The sequence below is a fragment of the Chrysemys picta genome, chromosome 1 (assembly GCF_011386835.1).
Source record: "Chrysemys picta bellii isolate R12L10 chromosome 1, ASM1138683v2, whole genome shotgun sequence".
Classification (NCBI taxonomy): Eukaryota; Metazoa; Chordata; order Testudines; family Emydidae; genus Chrysemys; species Chrysemys picta.
In genome coordinates this window covers 231116232-231132793 of record NC_088791.1, presented here as the reverse complement: position 1 = coordinate 231132793, position 16562 = coordinate 231116232, and the positions used below count along the sequence as shown (strand labels likewise).

The following is a 16562-nucleotide window of genomic DNA, read 5'->3' as shown; positions in this document are numbered from 1 at the left end:
AGAGTAAAGGATCATCCTTCAGGATAGGTTGTAGATCTCTGATGATGCGCTGGAGAGGTTTTAGTTGGGGGCTGAAGGTGACAGCTAGTGGTGTTCTGTTATTTTCTTTGTTGGGCCTGTCTTGTAGGAGGTGACTTCTGGGTACTCGTCTGGCTCTGTCAATCTGTTTTTTCACTTCAGCAGGTGGGTATTGTAGTTTTAAGAATGCTTGATAGAGATCTTGTAGGTGCTTGTCTCTATCCGAGGGATTGGAGCAAATGCGGTTATATCTTAGGGCTTGGCTGTAGACAATGGATCGTGTGGTGTGTCCTGGATGGAAATACTAAATAAATACTAAAGCAAATACTCACCAGCAACCACACATCACTGAACAAAACCACTAACCCAGGAACCTATCCTTGTAACAAACCCCGATGCCAACTCTGTCCACATATCTATTCCAGTGACATCATCATAGGACCTAATCACATCAGCCATACCATCAGGGGCTCGTTCACCTGCACATCTACCAATGTGATATATGCCATCATGTGCCAGCAATGCCCCTCTGCCATGTACATTGGCCAAACCGGACAGTCTCTACGCAAAAGAATTAATGGACACAAATCTGACATCAGGAATCAAAATACTCAAAAACCAGTGAGAGAACACTTTAACCTGTCTGGTCATTCAGTGACAGACCTGCGGGTGGCTATATTACAACAGAAAAACTTCAAAAACAGACTCCAACGAGAAACTGCTGAGCTAGAATTGATATGCAAACTAGACACAATCAACTCCGGTTTGAATAAAGACTGGGAATGGCTGAGCCATTACAAACATTGAATCTATCTCCCCTTGTAAGTAGTCTCACACTTGTTATCTAACTGTCTGTACTGAGCTAGCTTGATTATCACTTCAAAAGTTTGTTTTCTCTTAATTAATTGGCCTCTCAGAGGTGGTAAGACAACTCCCACCTGTTTATGCTCTCTGTCTGTGTGTATATATATCTCCTCAATATATGTTCCATTCTATATGCATCCGAAGAAGTGGGCTGTAGTCCACGAAAGCTTATGCTCTAATAAATTTGTTAGTCTCTAAGGTGCCACAAGTCCTCCTGTTCTTCTTTTTAAAGTCTGTTTCTCAAAGACTTTTACCTTGCAACTGTGGTGATCATAGGAAGAAAAATAGTGTAACTCCAGTAAAGGTCTTCTGCAAAGGATATTGGTGATGAAACATTTGTCAGTTCAGGCAAAATATTAATACTACTGTAAAATTAATTATTAGCCCTAATTCAATAGTTTCCTATACTTATGCATACCATTGGTATGTTCTTTTTTCCCTAAATATCTGCTCATTCAGTTAGCCACAAGATGGCAGTATATTACTTCAGTTTTCTCTATATCCCCAAGCTGCTTAGCTTTTAAGTAACAACCATAGCATAACTATAATTTCTTGTTCATTTCTGTTTAAAGTTTAAGGCCCCATTCCTGCAAACATTTATACACATGCTTGACTTTAAGCATATGAGACGTTAAGCATGTATGTAAGTGTTTGCAGGATGAAGGACATAAAAGGGCATAGGTAATAGCTTCATATTTAGGCTGTGTTGAGATTTGTAGTTGTAACAAGGATTAAGGACGTGATCAAGCAAAGCACTCAAGCATTTTTCATAACTTTAAGTAGCTAAGTAGTCCCATATTAAGGGCTTTGTTAGATATAAAGATTAAAGTGTATCTTCACAAAACTTATACTACGTACTCTTAGTGCACAGACAATCTGCTAGAAAGTTAGTAGTAAATCTGTTCCATATCTTATGGATATGAAGGAGTTAAAAACATTCTTTCAAAAAGTCATCTGATGTCTAACATTTTATTTCTGTATCCCTCTAAGGGCTTGTCTATACTTACGCGCTGGTTCGGCGGCAGGCAATCGAACTTCTGGGTTCAATTTATCGCGCCTTGTCTGGACGCGATAAATCGAACCCAGAAGTGCTCGCCGTCGACTCAGGTAATCCTGCTCGGCGCGAGGAATACGCGGAGTCGACGGGGGAGCCTGTCTGCCATGTCTGGACTGCGGTAAGTTCAAACTAAGGTACATTGACTTTAGCTACGTTATTCACGTTGCTGAAGTTGCATACCTTAGTTCGAATTGGGGGGTTAGTGTAGACCAGGCCTCAGATATACATGGCTTGGTTTTGACCTTGAAAATTTTAGATACATTTATCTCCCCACAAAACCTCATGCACACTAGTATTTAAGGTGAAAATATACACACATTGCATTATTCATCAGTATTGTTTAATTTTCTGCTTATGCAAAGGAAGCCAATAGATAAAGCAACGCCATCTAGCTCCTTTGCCCCAGGCAGTCTCCAATGTCCATGTCCAGCCCCTCAGCTGATCACAGCTCCCTGATTGACCACTCCACAGCTAGCCCTGCTCCATGGCTCCAGCCCTTCACCTTGGATCCCTTCATACCTCCCTCATGTGCATTGCTCTTCTCCTTCCACAATCCTGCTAATGTGCACAGGAAGAGAATGCCAGGCTGATCAGGCCTCCCAGTTGGTCTTAGGACATTCACTAACCCCAGAATCCTACCTCTTCACTCATCTCTGGCCCAGCAACAGCAGTTAGGAGCCAAGAAAAAAACTGAGGCAAAATTTATGTTGGCAGTGGAATTCTTAGCATCACTGGACCAGAATCTTCTCAAACTGGCAAAGCTGGCAGGCTGGTGACCTTGTCCTGCAGTCCTGGGCAGGTTTGTGGGAGGTGGCAGCAGACTGAGGCACTTAAGCAGAAATTGGGATGATGTGCTGGCCAGAGGCTGGCTGGGAATCAGGGATGGAGGCTGACAGAGTGGCTGGGGTCCCAGAGAGATAGGGCCGGGGTAGGTATAAAAGGAACTGGGATGGTTGAAATAAGAGACAGCGCTTCCACAATATGTCCCTTTTTTTCATTGAAAAACTTCAAAGTCTGACATTTTTAACCAGCTCCAAAAACGAGAACTTTTCATAAATTCTTTTTATGAAAACCATATTCCCTTTTTTATTTGAAAAACTTGGGGTTCAGAATTGTTGGACCAGCTTTGTTGGATCATACTTTGGATTTTCAGTGGGTCTAAGAGACCAAGTCATTTCAGTGGCATAATGTGGGGTTGGAGAGCCAACCGGTCTAGTGATTGAAGTACCTGGCTTCCTGCCCCTGTTTCTGTCATCAAGGTGCCTTAGTCTTTAAGGACTCTACCAGGTCCCAACCATGGACATAGTTTGGGGGTTAGGGGAGGCATTGCTCCCCCAAACTGCAAATATCAGGCAGCTGCAGAATTTGTGCCCTCCCCCTCCACCCCATGCAGTTGGCCTGACTGAAGCTGCCCCTCCAAATACAGAAGTCAGACTATGCTTATGGTCCCAACCCAAGGCCCTGTTTATTTCACTCTGAGTACTGAGTCTATAGCAGGGAGTCTACATTCACTGCCCAGGGCTACTTCCTACTGTTTCCCTTTAGTTTGGGGCATGGCCCTTATGATCCAAGTTCCTGTGGTGGCTTGTCTCTTAGTAGTGCCCCTACATGGACCCTGGGTGGTATCCTGCTGCGGTCCCCAGGTTTCTCCAGGCAGGGCAGCCATAAGTTTGGTGGGGTCGGAACTCCCCACAAGATCTGTGCTTCGGCCACCCGAGTTCCTCTCAGGCCGGGTGCTCCTAGGCCTCTTTCTCTGTCTTTCAGCCAAGAAGACAGTGTTTCATCCCTGGTGGCTGCCTCAGTCCACAAGCTAGTGATCCTTTCCTCAGGTAGGGTGGCAGATGGCTCCTGCCTTTTCACCTGTCAGCCCCAAGCTCCCATCCAGGACTGACACTGGCTGCAGGTATAAGGGAGCGGGGCCAGCTGGGCCCAAAGACTTCTTAACCCCTTCCATGCTGGTGGGTTCACCACAATTGGCTTGTTTCTAACTATCATGTGACAACTGAACATAATTGCCAGCAGCTCCTTCTGAACCAGAGCATAATTTTCTTCCCCCAAATTTAGAAAGCCAATCTTAATGCTAATGGCTGGCCAGACAACTTGGAACAGTTTTAATTAGATTATCCAAAGAAATCCTTCCTTTGGCTAACCTATCAGAACTGTTTGTGGACCATGAAGGTCCCATTTTGAATCCCAGCTGTGGTATAATAAAATCACAACATTTGGCAACATTGGGGAATACCAGATAGGGGACTCTGATAATAATTAATATGCTTTAGTGTTTGTTCACCTGATGTCAGCCACAATATAAAGTGGAACTATATTTACTCATCAAGTATTCACTGATGTATAGTGTAAAGACTTGTTAATTAGATTTGGCAGCAGAATTTGGCAGCATTTGGGAAGGTGAAGTTCAAAATCCACTTTGTCACTGTGTGAATACATGGGAGTGTATAGTGTGGGTCATGTTCTGTTCTTGGTTACATTGGCATAAATCCAGAGTCACCCCTTGAAGGCCTGGTATCTGCAGCATAACTGTGGTATTAGAACATCCTATTGTTTATCAATGTGGATGTGCACAAAATGTTCCAATTAGCTTTCAGAACCTTTCCCACTCCATCTTGGATTTTTTTAAAATATTAACCCAAATCTTGCTTTCTGAGGTGGCAAGTCCAACAAATGGGAGCTCTGTGGTCATATTTATTATGGCAGGGTGACATTAAATCTGAACTTTCTGAGAGTTGCAGAAGCCATGCTTTCCTGACCGTTATAAAGATGACTTCATATTTAATGTATCGTCACAAAATTACTGCATGGGCTACCATCAGTTTTATTTGGGGTTTTTTTGTGGGGGAAAGAGGGAAGTTGTTCAGTAAGTCTGAGAACCTTAAAATGCTTTCTCTTTTTTGACATCAATTATCATAGAGTGTCTGTGACTGTTTGGGGAATATGTCTGTGTCCAGTTATGAATGTCATTTGGTTTTATGAACACTAGTTGGAGCTGTGACAGTCACTGTGAATTAGAACTTCCATTTTGGGGCAGAACACAGATTATAGAATTGGCTACACTTGAAAGACTTTGCCAATAGAGCTAAACCAACAAATCTCCCTAGTGGAGATTTAACTTATACTGGCTAAAGAATTCTTTAATGCCAGTTCCCCAAAGAATAAGCAATACTAGAAAATTGACTTTTTTACTGGCATGACTGCATCTACAACAGGGCTTTTTCTGGTGTATTACATCAGTCAGAGGCGGGGGGAAATCACATCCCTGACCAAGACAACTATGCCAGCAAAATGTATGTGTAGACCAGGCTGATGTCTGAGAAGCTGAAGCAGTGCCATCTATCTTGAATAGCCCTACTCTGGAGGAACAATAGGGGGCTACTAGTGGAACCATTAACTGTTCGCAACGTTTATGCACACCAGCCCAGAGAGGTGGCGTTGGAGAATGGAAAATCCCAGGATAAGAAGAGAAGCAGGAAAAGGTGTCAGAAATTGCTTTTAAAATTAAAGCAAAGGAGCCGACCACTGCTGCAGGGGAGAAAAGGGAGTCTCTCCTAGCCAGAACATGAACAGATCTTAGACCAAGAGCAGAGATCAGATCAGTCTGGTGGGGGACTGCATTCAAGTGTTTGTTGTTTTGCCTAGATCTGTACTGCTTTTTGTGCAGTCTAAGAGTGAAATGTGTGTTTAAGAAGTTATTTTGCTAAGCCTGGGTTCCTTACTTTACCTGCCACGTGGTCCTTGAACAGAGTAACTTGAGAAACTAGGGATCGCCCAGCTAGGTAGACTCCAGGGGGCACATGTCTAAGTAACTGGGGAGGAGGGGCACTGGTTCCAGGATCTAGGTGGCTGATCAGCAGGATCCTGCTGCCAAAAAGGGTGTCAGACATGCAATCTGCACCTGTGGTGGGCACGTGAGCCTCAGCTAGGAAGAGTGACCAGTCACTGCCCGGACCTGGGGGGCTTAGGGATTGAATGGCTTCACTCACAAGGTTGGTGTTGGTTCAGAGAATGGGACTAGGTCGGTTGTAACAGTTTCATCTATAAAGCCTTTTTGCATTTGATACATTGAACAATGTATACAGTATAAATTAACATATAGCTGAATGTATCTTTGATTCTTTACCACTAAGGAACACCAAAAACTCACAGATCCTGAGCATTAATATTTATTTGCAAACTGCAATGAAATGAAGCAAAAATATACCAGAATGTTGCTTCCATGCAAGTGAGGAAAATCTGAATGTAGGTTTGTGAAAGAGAATACTGCCCCTTTAAGGAACACAGGAGCCTATAGCTGGGGCAGCCTGGGGTATAATCAAGAAGGCCTGGGCTATATAAATAGGCCGAGGAAGCCAGGTTAGGGAGAAGAGAGTAGAAGTTATGCAGGCTGGGGAAAGTGGCTTCTCTCATGCTCTAGCAGAGCAGGTTCAGAGACTTTGTTTTATGGATGTTAAGCTTGGGCGCTCTGAACCAAGGTCTTGAGGTGAGGACCTTATGAATTGTTTTAATAGCTCCTGTTCTGAAGCCTTATTAAAAAGGAGGGTGTGCTATTTGTTCATGTGCATTGGCTCTTCCTTGCCCCAGTTTGTTATAGTGAATGCAGTGTTGCCAATTAGGGGAAATTAAGGTAGGGCACACCTGGAGTGCCACACTGAGGGTGTGCATGGACTGCCTAGGCCTTTGCAAGGCTCAAGTTTTGTTTTGTTGTATTTTTAAAATCTGCTTTACAAGTTTGATTGAGGAAAGTGTGAATGTTAATGCTGGCCCTGGTTTCTAGAAGGAAAAAAGTGAACAGAAATGCAAAATATTCAGCCTTCAAGGTGCTTGGGAAAACAGAGGAGTCCTTAAAGGAAAAAATAATCTAAAAACATAATAGAAATGGAAAACAAACTTCTGTTACTTTGTATTTAGCTGCCCTGCCCTGTTACAAGTTTGGGAGCAACCTTTTAAAACACACACAGAGGAATCATTCTTAAAATGTGCCTTTATATTTATTTTATTAATTATACTAGGCATCTTCACAGCAATATCATACAGCAAATACAAAAAAAATCAGAAGCCTATAAAATCATCCCAAATTGTAATCAACTATCCAAACAATTAATAAACAAAAGGCCCAACTTCGTTAGAAGTCTACTGTGACGTTGTGCAGTCTATATGGTTTTATAAAAACTTGATAATAAGTCAATATAATGTAACTGAGATAGTTTTAGAGAAAATACGGTAATAAGTGAATGTAACGTAACTGGGATATGCCTCATGAAAAAGGTCTCTTGTAAGGTATCATTACAAAGCTTATAATCTACTGAGTATGATCATCTGATTTGTATAAATGTACCACTCTTGTATCTAAAACTAGAAATATAAAATGTAACTCTGAGGGCCTATTGTAATTGTGTAAAGTGTGGACCATTAGTGATGGTTTGGAATCTTGATGACTCCCATTGTCTGCAGATGGCTGTATTTACCTGTGAGTCTTCCTGTATATGTGTGTGCTGGCAAGTGAGTAATGAAGTCTTGCAGTGACATGTGATCATGTCACCTGAACTGGAATCCATCTTTAACCTGGTGCTTTTCCAGTGAGGGGGGGGGTGGAAACCCAGAGAGACAAAGAGTTCCCGCCTTATGCAAAAGATATATAAAGGGGGGGAAGAGAACAGAGAAAGAAGAAGCCATCATGAAGAATCCCCTAGCTACCACCTGAGCTGCAACAAGAGCTGTACCAGGGGAAAGAATTGTGCCCAGGCCTGGAAGAAGTCCAGTCTGAGAAAAAACTTACTGAAGCATCTCTGAGGGTGAGATTATCTGTATTCAGTTTGATTAGGCATAGATTTGCGCATTTTATTTTATTTTGCTTGGTGACTTACTTTGTTCGGTCTGTTACTACTTTGAACCACTTAAATCCTACTGTCTGTATTTAATAAAATCACTTTTTATTTAGTAATTTACTCAGAGTATGTATTAATACCTGGGGGAGCAAACAACTGTGCATATCTCTCTATCAGTGTTATAGAGGGCGAACAATTTGAGTTTGCCCTGCATAAGCTTTATGCAGGGTAAAACGGATTTATTTGGGTTTAGACCCCATTGGGAGTTGAGCATCTGAGTGCTAAAGACAAGCGCACTTCTGTACGCTGTTTTCAGGTAACTTGCAGCTTTGGGACAGGAGATTCAGACCCTGGATCTGTGTCTGGAGCCAAACGGGAGTGTCTGGCTCAGCAAGACAGGGTGCTGGAGTCCTGAGCTGGCAGGGAAAGCAGAAGCAGGGGTAGTCTTTGCACATCGGGTGGCAGCTCCCAAGGGGGTTTCTGTGATCCAACCCGTCACAGTCAACTATCCAAACAATTAATAAACAAAAGGCCCAACTTCGTTAGAAGTCTACATTTCCCCAGAGTGAAATAACTGTATCAGCACTTCAAGCTACAGGTGTCATGTTGAGCTTATGTGGATGTATGCACACTAGCTGTGATTGAGCTAGCAAGCTGAAAATATCCTTGTAGCTAAGGTGGGAGGGGCTAGTCACCCCAAGCACATACCTAGGGTCTCAGGTGTTATGGTACTTGGCATACCTAGCTTATCCTGCTGTCCTTGCCACCACAGCTGTGTTTCTGTTTTTAGTGTGCTAGCTCAATCAAAGCTAGCACGTGTATGTTTACCTGAGCTGGAAATTACACCTCTTACAGCTCAAAACGTAGATGATTCCCATGGCTCCTCATAAACCTTCTAAATGGCCCTGTATGCATGTTGAACATGAAGGGTGACAAGGTAAAACTTTGTGGCAAGAGAATATTTTCAATGGTTCAAAGAACATCTCCCCAGACTGCTCTTTATGAAAACAGAAATACGTTTCATATCAAATTACCTTCACAGCATGCACTAACAAGTCCTAAAGACTATGTACATAGAGCCAAATGCTACGTTTTTCAGTCAGACAACAGCCCCACTGACTTTGATGGGAGTTTCGCCTGAGTAGGCACTCCAAGATCTAGCCCATAGTGGTTATTTAATAGATAATGTGGTGAACAATCAACTGTCCTGGCACCTGACTGAGACATTGTTAGGTAGCACCAGAAGAAAAATGGAATGGTCTGAAGGGCTGTGTGGGGATGAGGGACAGTGCATTTTCAGTCACTTGGGACTGACCGTTTTTATTGCAGAAAGACCATTTCAGCATTTCTGAAACCATAAATCTGAGGGTCTGATCCTGCAAAGTTTCGGCACCATCAAACTCCTTTTGAAGTGAGTGACAGTTGAGAGCATTCAGTCTCTGACAGGATTGGGCCCTAACTAAAGCAGATCAAAAAATCTGCACTAGAACTGGGGGAAATTACCAATTTTTAATTGGACAATATTTGCATTAAAAAAAACCCTGGATATTTAAATATGTAATCCAGAGCAAAATTGCTGACATAAGTGTAGAACACCGATTTGGTAGCAAGAATTCTTGAAAACTGATGGCTGAATAGCTCAAATAGCAAAGTGAAACCATGTGCTACTAAACCTATAAGCACATTTGCAAGACATAAATAAACTCACAGAATTTCTAGATGATGAATGTGGGATGGGTTCAAGAGAATCTGCTCCGAGTATCTCCTCAGACACTGTAAGTAAATAGAGTACATATCCAAATGCCTCAAATTCACATAATGTGCATCCTCCCGTTTTTGAGTTTTAATTTTTAAAAAATATTGTGCTTTCATTGTGTACTTATTAGTATAAATTAGTACTTTTTCTTTCTGTGGGTGCCATACCAGATAACTTCCCATGTGTTTAAAGTTAATGTGCAGTGTATTTTTTAAAGATAAGCATAGTTTTCATGGACTGCTTAAAAATATTACTGAGAAGTGACATAAAACACTTCTAGTAACTTTAGAACTATAGTAGAACTTCAGAGTTATGAACACCAGAGTTACGAACTGATCAGTCAACCACACACCTCCTTTGGAACCAGAAGTACTCAATCAGGCACCAGCAAAGACAAAAAACAATAACAAACAAAAACAAAATCAGAGTACAGTACTGTGCTAAACGTAAACTACTAACAAATAAAGGGAAAGTTTAAAAAAAAAAAAGATTTGACAAGGTAAGGAAACTGTTTCTGTGTTTGTTTCATTTAAATTGAGATGGTTAAAAGCAGCATATTTCTTCTGCATAGTAAAGTTTCAAAGCTGTATTAAGTCAATGTTTAGTTGTAAACTTTCTAAAGAACTACCATAATGTTTTGTTTACAGTTACAAACATTTCAGAGTTACAAATAACTTCCATTCCTGAGGTTTTCCTAACTCTGAGGTTATACTGTAAATCACTAATATGCATTGCTTTTCATCTTGGTTGTAATCTCCATCAGTACTTGACTATTTGACAGGGAGGATAATAGGTAGGAAAAATCCTTTATAAATTCTAAAACAAGTTTTTTGGTTATCCAGTTACTATAACAAAGCACAGGCTAGAAGGTAGATGGTGAACAAGGCTAAGGTATGGAACTATTAACATTTGGATTGCTGAGTTTGAATCATACCTTAGATGAAAAGGCAGATAAATTTTTAGTGGTCTAATCTAGTACCTTTTAAATATTTTTTGTTCACGTTATGGAACTATCACACAGTTCACATAGCTGGTGATCACTGCTCCAGGCTAGCCAATTACTTGAGGCCTGATCCGATGCTCATATCTGTGTCAATGGTAAGTTTCCTGCTGAGCTCACTGAGAGTTAGATCAAGCTCTAGGATATTAGAAGTATTGTTGAGTTGTTTTCGCCTAGTGGTGGGGGGAAGCTTGCTTGGCTCTAACAAGTGTCATTAGCTCCTCATTTTAATAACTGTTGACATTATGCACAATTTCAAATAAAAAAAATAGGAAAAAAGTCTTTTGAGATTAAAAAGAAAAACATAGATGCTGTTTTATTGTATTTCTAAGCAACCATTCGATTTGAGATATGAGGAGAAGCACGGTGTGATGCAATACCTTGGGACAGGATACTGAGGGTCTGAACATGCCACTGCACTAATATATGAGCTAGCTGCAGGAAGGTTGGTAAATTTCAACTGCCCAGTGCCTTTTTCTGTCTGTAAAACCTGTAGTCCAGACATGTAAAGTATCAAAAGCAAATGAGATAATGCCAATATTCAGGAGACAAATCTTCAGCTTGTTTATATTGGCGTAATGCAATTGAGATAAATGGGATTACTCCCCTTTACACCAGATGAGAATCTGGACCATTATCTGAACTAGCTCCTAAACACTGTCCATCAACTACATAAAGCAATACTCAAACTGACTGCAATGGGAACTGTATTCAGTACAGGACCATAGAGTTTGGCCCATTGTAAAACAAACAAACTAAGTTAAGTGAATGCCAGCTCAGCAATATTAGTGTAGTGGGTCATTGTGAGAAAATTGCCATGTAAGCCATCTGCACTTCGCCTCCCTCCTTAGAAGTGTCTCATCTAACAGTGATGTAACCCACTCAGCAGCTGGGGCATTGATGTGGTTCAGGGTACTGACATTGGTCTTTCTTTTTTACTTCATTTTACGAGATTTCGATAGACGAAATTGAAATAAATAACTATTAACCAAGCTAACCTCTTTGAAGGTTAATGTGGTTAGGTTAGGCTGTGTTTAAATCAAGCGAGTGATACGTAAGTGTTGTGATGAGTTCATAGTGGCTACACATAATGTATTCATGATAAAATGGCAAGATATATTCATTCTTTTTCTGCAACAACACAAGAAAAATTCATACCTCGATAAGCAATTAACATATTATTTACAAAGGCAACTCCCTGCCCCCAAACCCACTTTAACATTATTTTCCTTTAGTATAAAAAGTGAGATCCATAACTATTTGGTTAAGCACTGAGATTTCAGATTCTGAAAGTACTTTTGGTTTGTCCTTGCTTTCCAATCATATTGAGACATGTTCAGTAGAATTAATGCTGTCTGTATCCTTGTTTGTCAGTTTTGTCTTGGATCACTGGACTTGGACTGGATCACTTTCTTCCTTTGATAATTTTGGTTCATCTTACTCCTTCTCTATTTCTTCCCAGCAAGTGGCTATTTATTTTTGACATGTGTGAGATACTTGCAGTTCAATGTGGTCGGACTATTATTGCTATGGGCATTGATGTTTATCAGAATATCATTTAAAAAAAATCCCTTTCTTTCTCCACTGAGAACTTTCTACTTCCTTCCCACATCGGATTTGAAATCTGTAGTTAAAAAACACTTTCCTGCCTTTGCAAACATACCTTAACTCCATCTAACCCTTCCATAGGCCCACTTGACATTGACCTGGCCGACATTGTCCTGCCAGAGAATAAGCTTTCCCTTCTGGTCTCCAGACTGTCAGTGAGCAGTACCTTATGACCTATTACTTGCATGAATTTCTGATAAAATTCTTTGGATGCAAAATAGTAAATGAATGGATCTATACAGATGCTCAGGCAACTGAGGCATAGGGTGAGCTTGTAAGCAGGGTAGAAGCTCTTTTGGAAAAAGAGACGGCTGATCATGTGCACAAGTAGAATAAAGTTATTAGGGGCGAAGCAAGTGACGAATACCAAGAGGACAATTCCAGCCAGGAATATAGACCTAGTCTTCTGCTTGCTACCGTGTTTGCCAGAGGTCTGAATGAGCTTCCGAATAGTGCCAATATAGCAGGCTACCGTCACTATGAATGGGATCAGGAAGAGGAGAACAAACAGCGTCAGAAGAAAGGTTACCCATGCTATAAAATTGGGCAGCATGTCCCATTTGAGCACATCGAAACAAGTTATGATCCCTAGTTGTTTTACTTCATAGGTCAGATCTGTGCTCGCCAGTGGGTATAGGGCCAATAGCAAAAAGGCCCACATGCCCAAGCAGGCAGCAAGTGCATATCTCTTTCTTCTCCACTTGATTAACTTCATGGGATACACCACTCCCAAGAACCGCTCTATGCTGATGCAGGTCATGGTGAGTATGGAAGAATACATGTTTGAGTAGAACATCACTGTGACTAAGCTGCAAAGACTCTTACCAAAGATCCAGTTGTTGTTCTTGATGTGATAGATAATCTGGAAGGGAAAGCAGCAAGCCAGGGTGAGGTCTGTGATGCTAAGGTTAATCATGAAGATAACTGAGGGTGTCTTGGGTTTGATGTGGCAGCAGAGCACCCAAAGGGAGAACACATTCCCAGGGATGCTGATGAGGGCCACCAAGGAGTACACAACTGGGAGGGTGATTGTAATAGCTCTGTTCTGAAGCATGGTCATTGTTTCATCATCTAGTTTGGATTCATTTCCAGGCATTATGGAAAAGGAAGTTGTTGATTCTTAAAAGCCTTCTGGATTGTATCATAAGAGTTCAGTTAAAATCTAAAGGGAAAATATAAAGAAGAGATGTCAAAACAATAGTTAAAATACATTTTCTCTGTTAATTAAATGTGAAACAATAGTATTATTTACACTCACATTTCAAATTAGTTTTGAATTGAACTGTCATTCCAATCCTCTGGAAAATATTAAGTGTGAAATCCTAGCCCTATTGAAGTCATGGCAAAACTGCCATTAACTTCAGTGGGGCCAGGATTTCACTCCCAAATTCTGGCTGCCCTTTACCATTCCCACTTTATATTCCTGTGTTTGTCCAACAACAGTGTGGGGTCAAAGGTGTGGATGCACTGCAGCCAAAGAGAAAGGGAAGTGACAGATCAAAAGTTAATTCTGTGATGAGACAAGGTGGGTAAGGTAATATCTTTTATTGGACCAACTTCTGTTGGTGAGAGCAATTTTCGAGCCACACAGAGCTCTTCTTCAGGTCTGGAAAACACTCCGTATATTTCTCAGACCTGAAGAAAAGCTCTGTGTAAGTTTGAAAGCTTCTCTCTCTCTCTCTCACCAACAGAAATTGGTCTAATAAAAGATATTACCTCACTAACCTTGTCTCTCTTATATCCTGGGACTCATACGGCTACAACAACACTGCATACAACAATGGAAGAGCCTTTATGGTGGACATAACAGGGGCCCAGAATGAGGCCAAGGCTAATGCACCTGACAGCGGTGGGGAGTGATAGTAGTGTAGAGAGGCCTGTAGGACCCGCTACATGCAGCTGGTGGCAACTATTGATGAATGTTTTAATTATTAGTTATTTCTCATAGTGCCCCAAAACTTTCTAGACGTCTGCCAAAATAGACTGTTGCCCCAGAGACTTTACAAACTAAAATCAGACAAGGAATTATGAGGGGCTACAAAGACAGGAGGGAGGGGGCTGAGCGTATGAGCTCTGTATAGCCTTAAATTCCCTTATTTCTTTATTTTTTTAGAGTTAGCAGCCTTGGAATACTCTTAACATACAATAATTCAGATGCACTAAAAAGATTTGATACTAATAAGGGACTGTATCAAACAGATAACATCAGTTATTGTTATTTGTCCTTTCGGGGTTTCTAGCCACAGTGTTTTTGAGTCATGCTAAGCAATTTGAGACACAGAACAAGGCAGTTAAGAGGCAGAATCTACAAGAAACCAGAGATGAGTTTTAATATGCAATTCACATGAAAAGAAATTAACACATGCCAAGAAATAACTGTATCCCATGATCACAATTGCACAAAACCCTTAGGAGAAAATTCATCACAGCTGAATTTCATTCGTGTCAGTGGAGTTACACCAGGAGTGAAACTGGCCCTCTGTTTTTAAGAGTGAATTGCCAAGTCACTTCCTGACACAACTGTTGAAGTGCAGCACGTGCAGAAGTCTCTCTCCCCACTCAGTCTGTCTGTGGCTTTTACAGAAAAACATCTATTGTAGGCTCTGATCCAGCAAATCTTTATATGGATGTGTAACTTAAAGCATGTGAGCATAAGCTAATGGCACTGTGCTTAAGTGTCCTGATGGATCAGGGCCACAGTGGCATATGACATAAGTAGGCACTGGAAGAACAGATGACAAGAATGATTGGAATCAGAAAAAAATTGCAGAAGTCTGACCAGCTTTCTCATAGACTTTAAATCTAGAAGGTAGCATTATGATCATCTACTCTGACCTCTGCATAACACATGCAGCATTACTGTCCCCATCTTTCAGAAAGGGAATTGAGGCACAGAGAAACTAAATGACTTGCACAAGGCCACACCAGAAATCTTTGATAAATCTGAGAACCAAACCCAGGTCTCTCAAGTCTTTGGCAATTACCCTAACCAGCAGATCCTTCCTCTTTGATTACTTTTCTTAACATAGATAAATTTAAATGGGTCTAACTACCAAAAAGGGGAGTTGCCTGAAGTGGGTTGATCTAGTTTAATTAACCCTATATTGTCTGTTTTTGTTTAGTCTGAATATTCATGCTTTTCTGTACAATTTTTATGACCTCCTACCAACCAGAGTGTTTTCTGTCACCTGTTGTCTAACTTAAATTCAATACATGACATTAAAGGTAATTGTAGTAATTTTTGTGTTTAAAACCATATTTGGGTTAGAGTTGGGTTTATTCATGGCATACTTTTCTTACCGCTGAAGACTTTTCCTTCAGTTATATCCTTCCAACACAATTGAAATTAGTGGAATTGCATGGGTTGAATGGGGAGAATTTGTCCCAGAACTATTTGAAGTTTTAAACTTTACACATAGTTTAGCCACAAAAATATTCATGTTAAAATGTCATGGTTGTGCTTGTACCTTGCTGACAGGTGCATTAGAAGGATCACTAATTAGACAGATCAACTGACTAAGGGGTTTTCAAATGTGGAAGAGAAAAGGGAGCAAAAGTCTCATTGCCACTCCTCTCAATTTCTGGGTTCTCAGATAGCAAAAGACAGTGGTTTTAAGCAGTTAAGCTTCCTTTTGTCTTAATATGGACTTTTATGGAGGGTTATATGGGTTGATTTATTTCAGTTAACTTGTGATGGTAAGATGACCTGAGTCCTTATAAGCACCCTGAAGTTATAGCATAGAAGGGATTTCTTCTGATCATACTTGTCTCTGGTCAGCCACATCCCAATACCATAGCTCTTTGTAGCTTAAGTAAAATCAGATTTTTCTTCTGATGTGTGAGTAAAGACGAACACCTGCATGTCAGTTCTGATGACAGGAGCTGTAATTTCCCCCCATCCAATTGGCAGTCAAATGTAAATCACACAATAACAGCAATACCCTTATCCAAATGGGAAAAATAGAAAGGAGATGGGACTGTGGGCTTTCTCTCACAGTAGGGTAACACCAAAAGAAATGTCTACTTTCCTCATATGAAAGTGCTAAATAAAACAGATGGTTTTCCTCTCACACATTTGTTTTTTTTACTTACTACATCACCGAGTGCATGTGTGAAATTTATGACTGGCACAATAAATATTCAGTCTTGGATGAATCTACAAAGTTTTTGAGTTTAGGTTTAGACTAGATGCCTCAGACTTAGTCTATCTAAAACTAATAAGATTTCACACTGACAAGTTCTGACACAATTTCTCCCTCACTCCCAAGGAATCTACATTTCCTCTGGAGTGAGACCACGCAACTTGCTGCTAGGTATCCTTACAGGTCTGTCTCACCAAATATGCCTCTGAGTTGGAGATAATCCGAGAGCACTGGAGTATTAGAGAAACCTTGTCTTTCTTATAACAAGATAGCATAAGAT

The 16562-nt window shown here is 40.8% G+C and overlaps 1 protein-coding gene across 2 annotated transcripts in view; it reads right to left on the bottom strand.

Moving 5' to 3' along the window:
* Positions 1-6920: 6920 nt before the first annotated feature.
* LOC101937121 (P2Y receptor family member 8) overlaps positions 6921-16562 on the bottom strand; it is a 53741-nt gene continuing 44099 nt past the window's right edge. For both annotated transcript variants that reach the window (XM_008167393.3, XM_008167392.3), the window contains one exon: positions 6921-13302. In XM_008167393.3, the coding sequence (XP_008165615.1) occupies positions 12163-13236 (1074 nt within the window). In that variant the 5' untranslated portion in view covers positions 13237-13302 and the 3' untranslated portion in view covers positions 6921-12162. The remainder of the gene's footprint in view (positions 13303-16562) is intronic.